The sequence below is a fragment of the Penaeus monodon genome, chromosome 12, assembly GCF_015228065.2.
Source record: "Penaeus monodon isolate SGIC_2016 chromosome 12, NSTDA_Pmon_1, whole genome shotgun sequence".
Lineage (NCBI taxonomy): Eukaryota > Metazoa > Arthropoda > Malacostraca > Decapoda > Penaeidae > Penaeus > Penaeus monodon.
This window is the reverse complement of record NC_051397.1, coordinates 29,657,875-29,677,874: the sequence shown is the minus strand read 5'-3', so window position 1 is coordinate 29,677,874 and position 20,000 is coordinate 29,657,875. Positions and strand designations below refer to the sequence as shown.

The 20,000-nt window shown below is 36.9% G+C and overlaps 2 protein-coding genes across 4 annotated transcripts in view; one reads left to right on the top strand and one right to left on the bottom strand.

The window, feature by feature from the left end:
• Positions 1 to 11,539, top strand: part of LOC119579389 (dnaJ homolog subfamily A member 1-like) — a 13,832-nt gene extending 2,293 nt beyond the window's left edge. For both annotated transcript variants that reach the window (XM_037927179.1, XM_037927180.1), the window contains exons 2-9: positions 4,384 to 4,523; positions 4,831 to 5,009; positions 5,683 to 5,848; positions 5,978 to 6,100; positions 6,365 to 6,519; positions 8,830 to 8,948; positions 9,132 to 9,297; positions 9,908 to 11,539. In XM_037927179.1, the coding sequence (XP_037783107.1) occupies positions 4,392 to 4,523; positions 4,831 to 5,009; positions 5,683 to 5,848; positions 5,978 to 6,100; positions 6,365 to 6,519; positions 8,830 to 8,948; positions 9,132 to 9,297; positions 9,908 to 10,058 (1,191 nt within the window). In that variant the 5' untranslated portion in view covers positions 4,384 to 4,391 and the 3' untranslated portion in view covers positions 10,059 to 11,539. The remainder of the gene's footprint in view (positions 1 to 4,383; positions 4,524 to 4,830; positions 5,010 to 5,682; positions 5,849 to 5,977; positions 6,101 to 6,364; positions 6,520 to 8,829; positions 8,949 to 9,131; positions 9,298 to 9,907) is intronic.
• A 6,291-nt stretch (positions 11,540 to 17,830) lies between these two features.
• The window catches only part of LOC119579388 (ATP-dependent DNA/RNA helicase DHX36-like), a 26,831-nt gene continuing 24,661 nt past the window's right edge, over positions 17,831 to 20,000 (bottom strand). For both annotated transcript variants that reach the window (XM_037927177.1, XM_037927178.1), the window contains exons 21-22: positions 18,415 to 18,555; positions 17,831 to 18,183 (exon numbers count right to left, since the gene is read on the bottom strand). In XM_037927177.1, the coding sequence (XP_037783105.1) occupies positions 18,004 to 18,183; positions 18,415 to 18,555 (321 nt within the window). In that variant the 3' untranslated portion in view covers positions 17,831 to 18,003. The remainder of the gene's footprint in view (positions 18,184 to 18,414; positions 18,556 to 20,000) is intronic.

The window sequence follows — 20,000 nt, the reverse complement described above, 5'->3', positions numbered from 1 at the left end:
TAGAATGGTTATTGATAAACATAGAACATCCAAATGTGACTAAGTCCTGCAACCACAGTGGTCTCCACTACATGCAGTTGGCTTGATCTGATTTTTCCTTTGATAATGTATCACCAGGAAGGTCTAAATCCTTTTCATACCACAAGATGAATTGCAAAGATTTATTGCTTTCATGCCAGTATGACAAAGGCATAGAGGCCACACAGAGTGAGTGCTTCAGTCACAGCTAATGTATCTCTCATACACTAGCAATTGTGGGCACAGCTTCACTTTATGATGAGAGTGTTTTGCCATGAGATATTTATGCTGAATGCAAAAAAGCTTTTGGAAGGAGAGTGACTCATTGGGCCTTTAGGAACGGCTCTTGCAGGAAGGACACTGTTTACATGCAGGAACCTGATGCTGGAGTCTCAGGGTGTGTTACAGAAAATTGAATTTGAAAATATGAAGAGATAACAAAGTTAACATATTGTTCCCTGGAGAGATAATATGAAGTCTGTTACTGTTTTGGTACAGCATACCAAATGACAGATATAGACCTTGGAAAATGACAAAACAGCTAAAACATGTTCGCAGAAAGAGAACTAATAGCATTATAAAGAGGATGCACAGAGTTGATTGTGTGTGGGAACAATTGTGGTGGCCAGGTCTACAAGTAGCACATCCAGAAGAGTGGCTGCTGAAGTAGGGCTAATGCCTAGATTTTGGTCCGTGTAGACCCTTCAGGTACCTGGATCTAATGGGTTGATAGTGTTGTTTCTTGTGGTCAACGTATGATAATGTAGAGCTCATTGAAACTAATATTCAGGGGAAGCCCATTTATCAATGATACTCCAGTAAAAGTTCTTATGTAAACAATTGCTATGACTTTCTGCAACTTTGGCACTCAAGCTAAGGCAACAAACCTCCTCCATGTATATGCTGGTAAGAACTTGTGGACATCCTTTGAAATTATTGACATGTAAAGCTATGGTTCCATAAACCTGTTCTGACTGTGGAAGCAGGCTCCTGTCTGGGATTACTTTGTGCCGAGCCAGGACTTGGCACAAAGGAATCAAGGGATCCAGACCTAGATTCTAATATTTCTTTCATAAAGACTTGATAATCTATAGTCATTGATTATTGTAGAAGACAATGAAGTATTTAGTTACAACACTACTAAAAGCATTTTGAAGGTAACCAAAACAAACCAAGCTAAGTGGAGTGTAATTATAATATAAGTAATATGACAGACTGGATAACTGGAGGTTGCTATAGGACCTGGACTGAGTCTTACGAGTGAATGGAGGCTTAAGTTCTATTTATTTTATTTATTTATTTTATCTAGCCCTCCCCAAATTATATTTATGGTAGATGTTTGTTGACTTTTACTGGAGGTGCAGAAGCCTCAGCAGTTAGGAGCCATGGCTCTCAGGGGGAGTAGGGGGGTAATCAGGACTCAAGAATTGTCCAAATAACAACCACAAGGGATGTAGCTGAAAATAGGCAAGTAGATTTCTGTTACTCTTAGGTAACACGCTTATCCATAGTTTGGGAGATCCACATGAAATTAATTCATGCCATAAAGCCCAACGATGGCCACTGTGCTTCATGCTGTGGAGAAGGCAAGGATCTTTCACCATTTATGTACGGGGTAAAAAGAGTCCTCCTTTGATGCCTCCCTTGAGATGTGTGCTAAGATGAAATATTTCTTAAAGCACTGGATAATTAGATTGGAAAAATGGGGATGCATACAAACTGTATGCATTGCTAAATAGATTCAAAACAATTCCAAAGACTTTAAAATTTGCATTATTGTGTAATAGGATGAAGAGAAGAAAATAATGGGAGTCATAGAAGATTCATTGAAGCCATAGACTTACCCTAACACCTCTCCCTCTCTCCCTCTCTCCCTCTCTCCCTCTCTCCCTCTCTCCCTCTCTCTCTCTCTCTCCCTCTCTCCCTCTCTCCCTCTCTCTCATCTCTCTCTCTCTTCATCTCCTCTCTCTTCTCTTCTCATCTCCTCTCTCTTTCTCTCCTCTCTCTCTTCTCTCTTTCATTCTCTTCTTTTCTGTTCTCTTTCTCATTCTCTCTTCTTCTTTCTCTGTTTCTCTTTCTCATTCTCTCTCTGTTTCTCTTTCTCATTCTCTCTCTGTTTCTCTTTCTCATTCTCTCTCTTTTCTTCTCTTTCTCTTCTCTGTCTTTTTCTTCTCTCTCTCTCTCTCCTCTCTTCTTCTCTCCTCTTTTCTCTCTCTCTTTCTCTCTCTTCTCTCTCTCTCTCTCTCTCTCTCTCTCTCTCTCTCTCTCTCTCTCTCTCTCTCTCTCTCTCTCTCTCTCCTCTCTTTCTCTCTCATTCGTTTGCAAAGAGTGTATCTCTTGTAGAAGTACGACCCGCCCCCCAGACAGGGCGTGAGTGAGGTGCCTCGGGCCCTCCAGCTATTTTTCACCTCTTCCCAGGTGCCAGCATGGCCAATGTTGTCATAGTGGGATCCCCTCTTTCCGATGTAGAAATGTTGCAGGTGGATCCCATAAGAGGGAAAGAAGTGAAGGAAGTGTGGACATGAGTGACAATGAGAATGGATGTAAGCAGGAGGAAAAGAGGAAGAAGAACGAAGAGAACCGAAGCAGGAAGTCAGCATGTTGCCGATGTGAATGGCAGAAAACCATTGCTATTCCCACAGTACTGTGTCATTAGTTTCCTGGAGAAATTAAGGTGGGCCATGGAACTAGGCTAAGACTACCATGATTTCTTGCTCTTATGAAGAAAGGCAGAGAGAGGCCGTATCTCACAGTGTGGGCAGGCGAGGCAGAGCAGACCTGATGACTCAGGGATACAAGGGGACAGTGATGACTGTCCCAAAGGCTGGGAAAAAACTCACTAAAGTGGTGATTTTCTGAGACCTGACCATACTGGACCCAGAGATTCATCTCCGGAGCATGGTACAGGAGGATGGCACCGTACGTAGAGCTGCCAGTCACGTGACTCAATTGTTGGCGATGGGACCACGAGTCTTGGACCTGTCAGCAGGATGCTGGATGCAGGTTCTGTGGTAGAAAGCATGACTCCAGGATCTGTCAAGCAAAAATTGAAAAGGGGGAAATGGTTAGGCCTTGCTTCTGTAACTGCGGAGGCCCCCACAATGCCGGGTCTCACAAGGCCACAATTAAAGCTTATTTCGGCGGTTCCCCAGCAAGGAAAGCTCATATCGCAGGCAGAGGTGCAAAGGGAGGCTACCACTAAAGGCCCCAAAGCTTGGCTGCAGGGCCCACCACATTAGTATCGTCATCAAAGGTAAGCAATCAGATTTTTCTGGGAAGGAAGTATCAGCAATCACCCAGATGCTGCAGACACTGATGCAGAGAATGGATGTAATTGAAAAAAAGCTGGCACAAGTTATGGACAGCAAAACCAAGGAACAGAAAGAGGGAGAGGAGGCTGTTACAGAACCCCCCCGCCCCCTGACCAGAAATGAAATATAGAAATGTTAGTGGTCCTGCAGAGAAACAAAGTGTAGACTTTAAGAAAAAATTAAAGGAATGGAAAGGAAAATAACATCAAGTATAGTGAGAGGAACATCCTCTGTAGACGTCAGGTCACTCCTCAAGTGCAAAGATCAAGAAAAAGAAAGCCTCTTGAAAAAATGGGAAATTGTGCAAGACGAATGGGCAATCATCCAAGAAATGTTGGAGAAACATAAGGATGCAGTACTGGACTGATGGAGCCTCTCTTGAAACAACAACAAAAAGGATAGAGTAACCCAGAAAAGTGTCACCCAGATATACACCAAGAGCAGTCAGACTTAACCATTTGTTTATACATAGTTTGGCACTTCTTAACATCAGTAATTATATTTTGGCCTGGTTCAAGACCTGACTCAGAAAAGCGTGAACAACAGAGTACTGTTGATAGTGTGAGCATGTCTTAACCATAGATATCTGTTCATTGGACTAGATAGATCCAATGGAGATGTGTATGTCTCATTTGTTGATATACCTATGTTTTGTATGTGAAATGTGAACCCACATAGTGACTTACTAAGATGTAAGCTTTTGTCTCGATAAACTTCTTAAAAAAAAAAAAAAATTCTCTCTCTCTCTCTCTCTCTCTCTCTCTCTCTCTCTCTCTCTCTTTCTCTCTCTCTTTCTCTCTCTCTCTCTCTCTCTCTCTCTCTCTCTCTCTCTCTCTCTCTCTCTCTCTCTCTCTCTCTCTCTCTCTCTCTCTCTCTCCCCCTCTCCCCCCTCCTCTCAATCTTCCTCACACTCTCTTATTCCCACTCTCCCCTCCTTCCCCCCTCCAGTGGATTTCACTAGTTAGAGACCATATAATAAGTTGTCCATACAACAATTTTTGTTAACAATTGAGATCCATAAGGAAGGTTACATTATTCCATATTTTTGTTTCAGAGACCAAGATGGTGAAGGAGACTGGTTATTATGATATCCTTGGGGTAAAGCCCACAGCAACAACTGACGAACTTAAGAAGGCGTACAGAAAACTTGCACTGAAGTATCATCCTGATAAGAATCCAAATGAAGGAGAAAAGGTCAGATTACTGATACTTATATATAAATTTCCCTTTCTCATAGCTTGCTGAGGTGTGGTGTTTCATTACCTTGCAATCACAATGAAAACTCGAGTTAAATTTGTAGTTTCTACAAGGTCTCTAGAGTCTTCATAAATGTTTAGCATTTATTCAAATTACTTTGTTTCTCTTCAACAATGAAAATGCTATTAAGCAATTTCGTCACTAATACCATATTCCTATATCTTGACTAAAGTTGATATTTGAGAACTTCCATATGGTTATTTTAAAAGAATAATAAAATTTGCTTGTATTTTTTGGCCAACAGTTCAAACTGATTTCACAAGCTTATGAGGTACTGAGCAATGAGGAAAAACGTACAATTTATGACCAAGGTGGAGAACAGGCTCTCAAGGAAGGTGGTACTGGAGGTGGTGGCTTCACATCACCCATGGACATCTTTGAGATGTTCTTTGGGGGTGGTTCAAGACGAAGCAGAGAAAAGAAGTAAGTTAATGGCATTAATCTATTGGAAGTAGATGCTTCACTGCTATCACATGGCCCAAAGTACAGGCACTGGCCACTGATGGGTGAATGGCTTGTATACTGGGCACACACAAACACTTGTGTACAGTGACAAGACTCTCTGGCTCCCCTTTGCAAGATTACTTTATCTTATGGTGTAGCATTTTTGGCTTTCTTCCCATTTTCCAATGTCTAAATTTGTCATTTGATTTACTTTATTCAAGACAGGTTAATAGACAGTTTTCCTTGCAGACTCCATATCATCTCTGTAGTCCATAACTCGGTGCAAGAAAAATAACAATAAGTAACAAATTTTTTCATGATGAAATGGTCATGTCTGTCAGGTGGCAGGGGTTAATTCTCATGGCCTTTTATAACTTTATAATTATTTTTTCCCAAAAATTATATTGGAGTGGATATCTAGACTCAATATATTTAATTTTCCTACTATATTTTGATACCATTACAGCTTCAAGTGTGGTTATTCATTAATTTCTGAATCTTTATGATTTCTTGATATACGTAAAACTAAGAATATTACTAGTAAAATTACTGTCAAAGATTTTACATTTTATATGTATTATATTTTTAGGGATCTAGCATTCATACATTTAAATGTTCTCTTCAATCTTCTCATAATAATTTTCCTTTTCAGGGTTAAGGATGTCATCCACCAGATGAGTGTTTCACTGGAGGAATTGTACAATGGTGCAGTGAGAAAGCTGGCACTGCAGAAGCATGTTATCTGCAGCAAGTGTGAGGGGCAGGGTGGTAAGAAGCCCCCAGAGAAGTGCCCTTCATGCCGAGGAACAGGAATGCAGGTACATAGTTTTGTCATCTTCACCATTTCTCTTGCAGCTGATTTAGAAACTAGATATGAAACTATATATATATATTTTTTTTTTTATATAGATCTCTGTCATTGTAAACATTAAACTTTTCACCCATAGGTCCGGATTCAGCAGTTAGGCCCAGGCATGGTGTCACAAGTACAGAGTATGTGTGGCGAGTGCCGTGGTCAGGGAGAACGTATTAATCCCAAAGACAGATGCAAAACCTGTGAAGGCCGAAAAGTATGTGTTCTTAATCCAAGTTTTATGTAAACTTTCTTAATTGAAAGAAATTCTTGCAACAATAGGGAAATAATAGATAGGAATGCCTTCAAGACAAAAGTTCAAATACTTGATTAAACTTCATCAAGTCTAAACATTTAGCTAAGTGAGAATATATGATGAAGAGGGTAGCTTGATAAAATTATGATATATTGTAAAGAGTATGTACGTTTATATCTATAAATATGTATATATATATATATTTTTTTTTTTTTTTTTCGATAGGTTGTTAAAGACCGCAAAATTCTAGAGGTTCATGTAGACAAAGGCATGGAAGATGGGCAGAAAGTAGTATTTTCTGGCGAGGGTGACCAAGAGCCTGGCTTGGAACCTGGTGACATCATTATTGTTCTGGATGAGAAGGAGCATGCTACTTTCAAGTAAGTTGAATAAAAATGTAATGGCTTCCTCTAGCAGAATATGTATGAATTAGAATTACCGGAATGAAAAGGGCCTAGCTTCACCAAAACAGGAACTGTAATATTAAAACAATAAATAAAATCCACCATTATTTTGCTTAACCCACACACACACACTAAGTTAATTTTTCTTTCCTTGCTGTGAGACTGTTGTGGCTTTCATTGCTAAACAAGCACTTTTCACCAAGCAATATCAAACAGACTTAACTTGTCATCTTAGAGTAAAATTCTTTTATGTTGCACTTTTTTTTTTTTTTTTTAAGTATTTTCCTATGATGTTCCGATTCGTTTGTTATTTTAGACTGCCAGTTCAGTTAGAAATTTATATAAACAATTTTTTATATCGTGCCACCAGTTAGCTTTACCATTTTCACTAGTGTATAGTCATGCTCACCTTCATTGTGGTTGGACACTGTCTGTTTAATTCTGTGATCACTGATATCACATAACATCTTTTTGGGTAATATTCAAATATACTCTGTAGGTATGTGGCAACTTCTCAAAGATTTTTCATGGGTTTTTCTTAGTTGCATTGTATAATTAGTTGTTGTTACTATCACTACTGCTGCTGTATTGCCATATTGATAAGTCATGATTTACTTTACATTAGTATTTCTAAAGTGTGAAATTTCTTACAACACTAAACATCTGTGGTGCATAAGATTAGCTGCTGCTGCTGCATGCTATTAGTGTATATTTATAAGAATGAAAGTCCACATAATGCAACATTAGAAATTGCATTCTATACATAGGTAGTAACAAGTATTTTAGGTTATGTATGTACCAGTTTTTGGCTGTTAGTGTTCTCTCTTGTCGTCTAATGATGAGACAGGAAATAACCCAACCATTATTTTTCATATGGATAATTTTATACCATTGTTCTTATTTTGTCAAGTGTACAGACACCTGAAAATAATTGACATATTTCAGCCTTTATGGCTTAATTTATCTTCATTTGAAAAAGTATATTTACAATTATTCTTATTTTCAGAATCTATTAGGTCTTCCTAATTAATAGCACTTTCCATAGATGCCAGAATACTGATGCAACATGCAAAGCTCATGACTGTTAGATGTAATCAGTATCTCCCTCTCCCTCTTCCTTCCTTCCTTCCTTCCTTCCCTCCTCCTCTCTCTCCCTCCCTCCCTCCCTCCCTCCCCCACTTTCTCCCTCCCTCCCTCCCTCCCCTCCTCTCTCTCTCTCTCTCTCTCTCTCTCTCTCTCTCTCTCTCTCTCTCTCTCTCTCTCTCTCTCTCTCTCTCTCTCTCTCTCTCTCTCTCTCTCTCTCTCTCTCTCTCTCTCTCTCTCTTCTTTCCTCCCTCCTGCTTCCCTACCTATCTCCCTCCCCCCTTCCCCACTCTCCAGTAGTTCTATAGGATTACTATTATGCGAATGTAGTATGCCTTTTGTGAATTTTTTTACATTTTTGTGATGTTTAGTTACAAACTATTTCCTTATAAATCTTGCATTTTGTTACAAGGTTCTGCATTTACCTCCTTCCTTTTTCATCTTTTTTCTTTTTCTTTCTTTTTCTTTTTCTTTTCTTTCTCTTTTCCTTTTTTCTCTATCTTTTTTACTTTCTTTTTTTCTTTTTTTCTCCTTTCTTCATATGAAGTCTCAAAACTTGTTTTTTTTGAAAGGCACTTTTGTCCTTTTCGTGATCCTTTTCTTTTTTGCATAAACATTATTACATATTGCTATAGTAGTCTGCCTATGCAGTGCTTCATAGGTATGATTTAATGATAGTGATATATTACTTATCAGATGATTGACCTTTCTACTAATAAGCTTGTGGATTGGCTGGACCACTTATCACTTCTCCTTTACACTTTTGGTATGTCCTGTCTTGATGATAGGCCAAATGACTTACAACAGAAACAGTTATGACATTACACAAAATTTTCCTTTTCTATCAGATACCTATTTTGTAATAAAATATTTTGTTTTAACATTGCTTATCCTATTTCTGCTGGACTTTTAACCATGCTTATTTTGTGCCACCTTATATCCCTAATGGCAGAAACAAGCACTTTTCACCAAGTAATGTCAAACAGACTTAATTTGTCATCATCTTAGAGTAAAAGTCTTGTATGTTGCACTTTTTTTTTTTTTTTTTTTTTTTTTTTTTTTTTTTTTTTTTTTCTTTGCTGGAGGACATAAGATACATTTTAGTTGAACAGGAAGAACCCACAAAACCGTTTTGCTGCCAAGATCTTGTTCTCACTACATGTTCCCAGCTTCTTAATTGTGCCAATTTTATGCGTGTTTCAGACGTGTGAACAGCGATCTCACAATGCAGATGCACATTTCTCTTGTAGAAGCATTATGCGGATTCCAGAAGCCTATCAAGACCTTAGATGACAGAACCATTGTTATTAGTGCAATCCCAGGTAACTTGTATGAGTGTAACGTATTTCTGTAATAAGAGAATAGTAAATTCTAGAACACTATTGATAATAACTGCAGGAGTGAATGATGAAATATTCAGAATATTAGGTCATACATTCATGTTCATGTGCCATATTCTTTATTTACTTGCTGTAGCATGACATGATCATGGTCCTTCTTTACAGGTGAAGTAATAAAGAATGCTGAAGTAAAGTGTGTCCTTGGTGAGGGCATGCCTCAGTACAAGAATCCATTCGAGAAAGGACGTTTACTCATTCAATTCTTGGTGGACTTCCCACCTCACATTTCACCAGATCGTATTGCTAAGTTGGAAAAAATATTGCCTGCAAGGTAAGATTTTTTGATGCATAGCTATTTCTGTGGCTTCTGGTATAGTCACAAAACAGTAAGCATAAACATATTACATTTCTTATTAAAGGTTTAGAGATGGATGGGTTTGAGGACATTTATTATGCTTAACCCAATCACCCCGGATTTATGTTCTGTCCCTTGTAGGTTTTTGTGAATTTTGTTACATACAGATGGCTCCACATATGCTCAGCCTCCAAGGAGTCTATCAGTAGGCCCTACTGACTGATCTTGATTTCCCCATTCCTTGAATTGGCGGGAAAATGCGTTTTTCCTTTTAATACAATTGATATCAATACTGTCATTATTGTTATTGATGTTATGATTATTAATGTATTATTAAAATCTTGTTAACATTTAAGACAATGAAATAATGCAAAAGATCCTTTCCAAAAGTTAAGGAAAAGGGTAAACAGGTGAGAAAGGTAGGACTAATAAGTGACCCCTTGATGACTAAGCACTTGTAGTGCCATCTATGTGTGAATACAATAAATAAACCTGTGTTACAGTAGGCATGGCATGTATTCTTGCCAAACGTGCCGATTGGGTTAAAACACAGATTATAAAAATCTTTTCTTGTCTTGCATTTCAGGCCTGAAGTAATGATTCCAGATGATTGTGAAGAATGCCAGCTAGCCGAAATTGATAGGTCACAACGAAGCCGACGCCACAACATGATGCACGACGATGATGAGGATGACCACGGGCCAAGGCAGCAACATCTACAGTGTCAGACCAGTTAGATCTCTATTATGAGCTATATTCTGTATTTTATTTTCATTTTTATCCCTTTATTTTTCTTCTTTCCTTGGAAAGGCCTTTGGAAGTGAAGTGTTCAGAACATATGATCTAGATCAGAAACCAAGCTGTAGAAGTAATGGCAAAAAGTCTGGTTTTCTGACACTCTTCATTTCAACTGAAAAGCAATTTTAGAAGCTTGAGATTCAAGTGTTCACAGGGTTTGAGCAAGCATTTTAAAATGCTTAACTGAAACATTTATGAATACTTAGAATTGTATATTATGAAAGCAAAGTCCAGGATATATTATTTTGTTTACTGTACAGTGAAAATGTATCACTTCAATTATCTAAAATTAAATCATGACAGGAAAAGAAATTAGTGTATTATTGTACCAGCTGTCTAGAATAAGGTGATTATTTTTTTTCTCCTTTTTTTCCATTCATTTCATTTCTTGTCAAAATTGTTCCTTAACTTTTCTATGATGGTTATTCTTTCCCCTTTTATGTTCATCTATGATGTTTTGCACATTTTATGTAGATAAAGAGGGGTAAACACCATTTATTTATGTACATATTTTCTCATATATTCCATTGACACATTCATGAAGTTCAGGCTTTTATCTCCTTGTCAAGGATTAGGCACCTCGAGTCTGCCTTGTACAGTTGTGATCTTGAAATGAACTTGGAATATACATTGTGAAGTGGTTAGAAATTTAGTGTTATCCTTCCATTGTCCTGAATATATAAAAGGTCAAAGTTGTGTGTGTAGTACATTGGTCATTTATAATTTTCATAGTATGGAAATGGAGTACGGTACAAGGTACATTTTCTAAAGTGAGAAAAGGTATGAACATTTATCTTCAGTGTGCATACAAGTGTAAAACAAGATGGAGGTGCAAAAGATGTACAGAAATTGAAAAGCTAGATGGCAGAGAGGATTTCTAAGATATTTTTAAATACTGTAATAATTGCAATGGCATACACCAATAGGCTTCAGTGTGCAAGCACCAAGTTCAGAATCAGTGACTTGCTCAAGTACACAGGGAGGTTGAGGATCAGATATCAGTGTCTTCAAGTGCAAGGAAATACATTGTTCTCATACATTGAAATGATCTGTAGTGATTAATGAATATTTTGCTTGTATAGTAAGAATGAAGATACAAAATAGATGTAATATTTATTATACCTATTTTTAATTAACATTAATCTGTTCAGTCAATGTTTTTACTGGTCCAAGATCTGGTTAAAGGGAACTTGTACTGGTTCTGTATTTTTTTTTTTTTTTTTTTTTTTTTTTTTTATCTTTTTTTTTCTTTTTCATTTTCTTTCTTTTTTTTGTTCTGAAATCTTTGCCTCATGTAGAACATTGTATCAGCTTTTTAATCTGTGAGTTTAGAATGATTTGCAGAATGATAGTGGACCTCAGAATGTAAACTACTATATCACATACACAATGTGCTGTTCACATTAAATGTTTTTCTTAACCTAGTAGTTTGCTAATCCTTCTGTTAAAAAAATAATGGTATTAAGTGGGTGAATTTCTTGTGTGTGGGGTGTATATTGTGATAATACAAAGGCAACATAATGTAATCTTGAGCACTTACCTTTTTCCAACCACCCTCCCTGCCATCGTGAAAAATTTGGCCGAGTGCTGGGGCGACAAATTACAAGGCTTTTTGTGGAAAATTAGACTTTGTGGGCATTAAGGAAGAGAGACTTACATTATTTCCACCAGTAAATGAGGGTGGAATGTACCATGCATGAGCCATGGCTGGAAGAGCACCAAATCAGGAAGCCCCCCAATCCCATGCTCATTGTTGCCATGGGGGGCTTAGAAGATGGAGACTGGGACTCTGTGCTGGGGGTCACCCCTGCATTGGGCCTCAGCCCTCGTCTCAACAAGTTTGTATGGTCTTTTCGTCTCCCCCTTTCCTTTTCCTATTTTTCAGCCTCTTCTGTCCACATATCTTAATCAGTATCTTATTTTTACCCCTTTTGCCATAATACTTCAATAAATGCTATACTTGGGCACTTTGCCCCTAAGCCTTACCCCATGGCTGTAATTTGAATACACCATTTATGACTATTTTCAATAATTAAATAACTAGCTCCAGGAATGACTATTCACAAGCTCAGGATCCTATTTCTGGTTATCACTGTTGGCACAGAGTATGTTACAAATAATTGTCGAGACAGGGACTGAGGCCAAATTTAGGGGATCACCCCTACCTTGGTCCTCGGCCCTTGCCTCAATTAATTTTGCTTGGTCTTTTCTTCTTTTTTGTTTTCTTCATCTCCATGATCTGTCCACTTATCCTAATCATTAAATCATTTTTGACATTTTCACCACAATATTTTATCATAATGCTCCCTACTCCCTTAACTTCTTCCCCTTTTAACAACCTTTACTTTCCACCATACCCCATCAGCTCCCCGTCTCTACCCTTTTCACTACCATACTACCCTTTACTACTGTTCAACCAATAACTTTACCCTAATCATTAACTCATTCCTAACCCTTTTCACTACTCTACTTTACCATACTGCCTTACGACTTTTGATGTCATATAGCACTTCCTTACCTGGGGGCTTTGCCCCAAATCTTAAACTATCACTATATTTTGAATATACTGCCAATGGCCTTAGATATTTTCAATAAATAAAATTCACTTCCATTCTAACCTATGGCATTCTACAATATTTGAAACCTAACACATCTTATTAGGATTATTAACTCACTTCTACCCTTTTTGCCACAATACTTTACCATAGCACTCTATGATCTTTGATGTCTAGTACATTTATTTCTTCTAACCATTAAACATTAAACTTGGAAGATGGTCAAAGAGCAAAGTGTTTCTGCAGAAAGAGAGCATATTGTGAAAGGGAGCCAAGGAGTCTTGATATCCCACACAAATATTCAAATGGGCTGGGTCTACAAACTACACCTCTAATGGTTGAATTTTGGTGTTTGAGGCACCCAGATGCAATGGGTTAAAACTTGTGCTGTTTTATTTGGGAGCATACACTATCTCCTGTATTCTGTAGTGAAATTACAAGCAATATTAACCATTCCAAAATGGGCTAGATGATGTGGGTTGTGATAATGAAGTGAGTTGTGATACTAAAGTGAGTTGTTAGTGCCATATTGTGATGCCATTATATACGGGTGATGATTATTATTGTGCTTATATTGTGATAATTATATGATTATATTACATATACTGCGTTTTGTGTGATATGTTATGCCATGGGAAATACAGAAGATTTTTTAATTTATATTGCTATGTAGCATATCACCTAAGTAAAAGAGTGAAATTCTCTATACGGTTTGTAGAGTAAAATATTTTATTTTGTCTCTGTAGTCACACATCTGGCAGTAGCACTCTCGGGCAGTGCCTGGCATGTGGGGCAGAGGACCATGAAGAACTCCCTTTTATTTTTGTCAGAGCTGATCTCCAAGGAACCTATTTAGTTTTCATTGGTGTATGCTTCACTCTCAAGTATCATAGAGAAACACCAAACATATATACGAACATGACACTGAGTTTACAAACATGGTGCAGTGATCCAGCAGATTCAGCTCTGACGCTTGCCTTGTGCCTCCTCCACCCTTGTGGCCCCTCAGTAGACAACCCGTTCAGGAGTATATATGAACATGACAGTGAGTATACAAACAGATATTACACAGCATTGATGATAATGGTGCTATACAGTTTCACAATATATTCCATCTTGTAAGTTATTCTAATGAAACTTTAAATATGTCCTTGTTGAAGTCTTATATGTTGTATTTATACAAATTAGGTGTCCATGTTCCTGTACCCTAGCAGATAAGATTAAGTTTCCTTGATAACTTAATATGCCAAATCAGTAAGTAAGCAGACATCTTTCTCTTGCTACAATTTTCCTATTATATCTTCAAATATGTTGAGGTTTTAGTTTCAGTTGCATAATGTCAATGTACTTTACAACAAGGACTTTTTTACATTTTGATAATATTCTGGGTTTTATAAAGGAATAAAGTTCTAATGGTTAAATGACCACTGTATTGGAGACCTACCAAGATTGGCAGATGAACCAGGTCTTTGATAAAACTATTATTAATTATGGACAAAAAGTCCAATAATAGGAACAATTTATGCCTCAACATGAATTGATGAGATCCATCAAGGAAGGAAGGGTTAGTTTCATAGTGTATCCAAAAATAAATAAATAAATAAATAAATAAAAATAAACAAAAAAAACAAAAAAAAAATTCTACAGGGACCACTTTCATATTAACCCATTGCCGACGGGTGGCATGTACACACATTCCATGGCATGGCAGGACTATCTGCCGGGGGCATGTATGTACATGCCATTGTGTATGTATGGACATGCCATGAGTTATTTTTTGTTACAATCACGGCAAAATATTTTTCTGCCACTGAAAGTGTGATTAAGTCGTTTTTAACACTCATTTTTACTAAGCAAAAAAAAAAAAAAAAAATGCAACAAACCGACCATTTCAACTCCATGATGCCGCAGACTGCTTATTTTATTCAGACTATAGACTGAATAATGATCAACTATGGAATCAATATAACGACAAAAATACCCTTCAGTCTCGATTTATCAGGAAGTATGGCAAGTAGAGACTTTAGAAAATAATGAAAACTGAAAATACAACATCTTCGTAGTATTACGAAGAAATGGCAAGGGATGCTGGTATTTGGCATGAGTGGTCGTGCATGCTAGGATGACGATATAAGCCCCTGGCAGCGAGCCCCTGGCCACTATGAATACTACCCGTCGGGAAAGGGTTGACCTTAAAAATAAGGTATATGAAATGAGAATTACTTTTGTCTTACTTTGACTCTGGTAAGGATCAAAGCACTTCCACAATATAAAAAGCTTTACTAGAATCATAAAGTGTTGTGTGGTATCTGAATTACTTTCATGGGAATCAGATCAGAAAATGCTATTGGTTTTCAAGGTAAACACAAGCTCATGTTATGGTGAAAAACTAAAAAAATCATTGTAATTCTTTATTAAAGTGCTTGGTTATGATGTTCTTCTATATACAAAAATATCCCCAACTTCAATTTTAAATACTCACAGAAAAGAAGAGTAAATCTAATTATTTCATATGCTATCAAGTTGTATAGCAGTCTGCTCATGCTATCCTGTTTCTGCTATTTAGTTTATTTTTTTATGCTTATGGTCTAGTTTAGTCAGTGTACTTGAGCCTTTCTGTGCCCTCCTCAAAATTTCTGCTTGTGCAAATCAAGTGCCCTCATGCATTCTGTCCATCAGCAAGTCTAAAGAGGTAATGTCGATAGACAGGATTGCAGATATATACCCTTAAATTGCATCACCAACCATCCACTACTAGCATATCAATCTAAAACAGATGTAAATAATGCCAGACATATCCCCACAGACTGTATCATCAGTTACCCAATACTCCTTCCAGCACTTCATCCAACCACAAAAACAAGTAATGGGACCAAGACATATCCACATGGATCACATCATCAATTCTCCCCACACAATTTTTTTTGTACCCATTTGCTTCTTTCCCTCTTCACCGATATACCACAGGTTGCTAGGGCTCCTAAACTAGATGTACTTCTCAAACACATGCCTGCCACATCAGATCTCTTGATAGAGAAATAATAATTTTAGTGTGTCAAAACAATTGTTTATTGATTTGACTTCACAGAATAAAAATCTTAACCTCAGTCATTAATCTATATATACATTAATCTAATCACTTATTTTCTCTTTTTATTATACATACACAACTCACCTTAATTATCTTTTCCCATGCTAGGCATAGATTGGCTGGGAGTTTTGGAAGGTGAGCCACAACTCAAACTGACCTCATTCTTTTTTCAGATGATAATGCACTGTGTTTATTGTAAGCTTAATAATAAAAAAATAGAATATAAAAAACAATGATTTTTGTGATCACTTTGCACCAATGATTTGGGTCAAAAGGGTAACTGCACACTCCAAAGGTCCAACATCAGAGTAAGTTTTTATTGATGTCAAGCTTAAATTACTACATAGATATATGTATACATATATACAACTATGTCTACATACATATAACATTGTATTACATATATAATATACATACATATCTATACACATACATATACATATATATGTATATATACATATATATATATATATATATATATATACTATATACATATATATACATATATACATATATATACATATATACATATATATACATATATACATATATATATGCATACATATGTATACATGTGTGTATATATATACATATATATACACATATATATATAAACAAAAAATCCTGGGTGGATAAGAGTTAATGCATACAGTTTTGGTTGATATACCCAAATAAATATATAGATACAAAAAATAACTTAAAATCAGTGATAACATTTTTTTCCAAAACTAGACATAAAATCTGTCTTGCAAGCTCAGATCATGCCATACATTCAATTCCTAAAATCATGAAAGTGAATATAGGCTCTCTGCAGTGAAATAAATATTTAAGACACTATTTGATAAGAGACTTCCTATCTGAAAAAAACATATTTTGTAGCTTCCATTATACTGGGATGATAAAGTCCTATATATTTTCTATACCTTTCAACTCTTTACTTTCCTGTTAAATGCTAACTCTAGAAATATGACACTTTTTAACATGCAGTTTGTTTAACATAATATTTGAATTATAAATTAATGAAGTTTATGAACACTCAAGCCTGATACAACAGCTACATAAAAAAAATGTTTTAAGAACACTGCAGCCTGAAGTACTGAACTTAAACCACATCTACCAACTTTTTCATATTCACTTCATATTCTAGAACCTTAATGCACCCATTTTGCTAATACAGCTTCAATCCTTCACAATTAATACATGAGAACTGGAGACAACACTATGTAATGTATAGGTATAATGTATAGGGGTATGTGCATACATCTACATCTACATGTGTGTGTGTGTGTGTGTGTGTGTGTGTGTGTGTGTGTGTGTGTGTGTGTGTGTGTGTGTGTGTGTGTGTGTGTGTTTTTGTGTGTGTTTGTGTGTGTCTGTGTGTGTCTGTGTGTGTCTGTGTGTGTCTGTGTGTGTTGTGTGTTGTTGTGTGTGTGTCTTGTGTGTGTGTGTCTGTGGTGTCTGTGTCTGTGTTGTTGTGGTGTGTGTCTGTGTGTGTCGTGTTGTGTGTGTGTGTGTGCTGTTGTGTGTGTGTGTGGTGTTGTGTGTGTTTGTTGTGTGTTGTTTGTTGTGTGTGTCTGTGTTGTCGTTGTGTGTGTGTGTTGTGTCTGTGTCTGTGTGTGTATGTGTTGTGTGTATCTGTGTGTGTGTCTGTGTTTATGTATGTTATGTTGTGTCTGTGTGTATCTGTATTTTGTGTCTTGTGTGTATATCTGTTGTATGTGTCTTGTGTGATGTATCTTGTGTGTGGTGTCTGTTGTGTCTGTGTGGTATATATTATATATATATCATAATATATATATATAATATATATATATATTTATATATATACATATATATTACATATACATATATATACAATACATATAATATAATATTAATATCATATAATATAATATATTATATTATATATAATATATATAATATATAATATATATTATAATATTATATGTATATGGATATGGATATGGTTATGATATGATATGATATGTATATGGATATGGATATGAATGGATATGGATTTATGTATGCACATAGCACATGCACACACAACACAACACACACACAACACACACACACTACACAACACCACAACACACACACACACACACACACACACACACACACACACACACACACACACACACACACAAATAATTCTGAATTCCACACTGACTATATCATCCAAGAGACACTGGCAAATGACTTTCTTTCACTCTTCACTTCTTGCAAGATGACTCGCTAATCATCTCCATCATCATAATAGTCATTGTTGTCCTGTGAGGAGGAAATTTTCTCACTAGAGATGAGATCTACAATGGTGTGCAGAAGTGCTCCTTCTTTGCTTGATTTATTCCATCTGGTAACACCAGGATGGCTAATCTTATATTCTAGAAGTTCATCCAGCTGAGTTCTTAAACTCTGAAAACAATAAAGAACACATATGTACTGTACACGTAAAATATGAAATTTTAGACTTCTCATGTAGGTAGTAAAAAGAATGTCTTAGTTATTATTACCTTATGATAGGACAAGGCAGTTCCTTTGAAGGAATTTGATTAAGTGGATGCCCTTATTAACATAAAAAAAATGCAATGAAGCTAGTGCAGAACACTTAAACATTATAGCCTTTTAAAATGTACAACCACTAACCTGTACTAAATGTGCAACATGTCGTGAGCAGCGAACCCTTACGAAGTCATCAACATTGATAACGCCATCAACATAGTTCAACTTCCGGCCAAAGAACAGTAATGGGTAGTTGGGAACCATTGAACTGTCATGTATGTAGACCTGAAAATATACAATTAATATACACTTTTAACAATCAAAATATCTATTCTAGAAAGTATGAGACAGAATAAGTAATTATACAATGCAGGGTTAAATATTGATGGTTTCACATTACATCTTATAATTCCTGCAATTCTGATAAAAAAATATGGCGTTAGTAACAATATATGTTTATCAACCCACTGTAATGTAATATCAAGAAAAAATTTGACTAGGTCACATGACTGGAATATGCTGTCCTGAAAAAATTTGGCTGAGGGCCAGGGTGACTGGAATGTACCATCATGAGGAATTTGGTGTAAAGCTGGGGTGACATACAAGGTGCCTTCAATAAGTTTTGAGATGTTTTTTCTAGGGGCAGTTATAATCATCCCACACTCTTGTAATTTTAATGTCATTACCATATGTCTAATGAGATAACACAACAGTTTTTGTTATTCCAGTTTGAAAGAGACAGCTTAACTTGGTGGAAGTTATGAGAACCCTACTAGACCACGCTGGTCACAGCTGACTTTTTTGCAGAATGCAGTCGGGACTGGAGGACACTTTGGAAGCATGATACACTATAACATTTTGTGATAAACTCAGAAAGAACGCTATGCAGACTTATGAATTGCTTCAGATTGCTTATGAATTAACCTGCATGGGCAGAGCATCCATGTTTCATTGGTACAAAAAGTTTAAGGGCAGCAGGGAGTCGGTAAGAGACAATGAGAGGTGTGGGAGGGGAAGGGAAGTCAGAACACAGGATCTGGTGGGGAAAATTCATACTTTTATTGATGAGGACAGTTGAGTGTCAATAGAGATACTAAGTGAACAGTTTGAAGTCAGTGTGGGAACTATGCACAAAATTATTCACAAACTGAACATGCAAAAGATTTGCACAAAGTCTGTCCCAAGGGTGCTCAGTGACGAACAGAAGGAAAGACATGTTAGCAACAGCAAGGAGATGGTCGAGCTTATCAATTCAGATCCAAGAGTACTCCTGGCTCTGGTGACCTATGATGAAAGCTGGATTTACTACTATGACCTGGAAACCAAGAGACAGAGTTTCCAGTGGAAGCATCCGGGCTCCCCCAGACCCAAGAAGACCAGACAGAGCAAGTCCACCCTCAAACTCATGATGATCCCCTTTTTCGACAGCAAAAGGCATGATCTACATCCACTGGGTTCCCTCTAGATAGACAGTCAACAAAGAGTACTATGTGGAAGTCTTGAGGGAGTTCCAACTGAGATTCTGTCGCAAATGGCCAGCGCTATTCAAACCGGGTTGGTGGCATTTCCACCAGGACAATGCACCAGTCCACAGTTCCATCTGTGTTTCCAACTCTTTGACTGAGATGGGCACTAGACTAGGGGACTAGAGTTTCGTGCTTGTCCAAGGAAAAAAAGTGTCCTTACAAAAAAAGTCTCAAAACTTATTAAAGGCACCTCGTAAATAACCC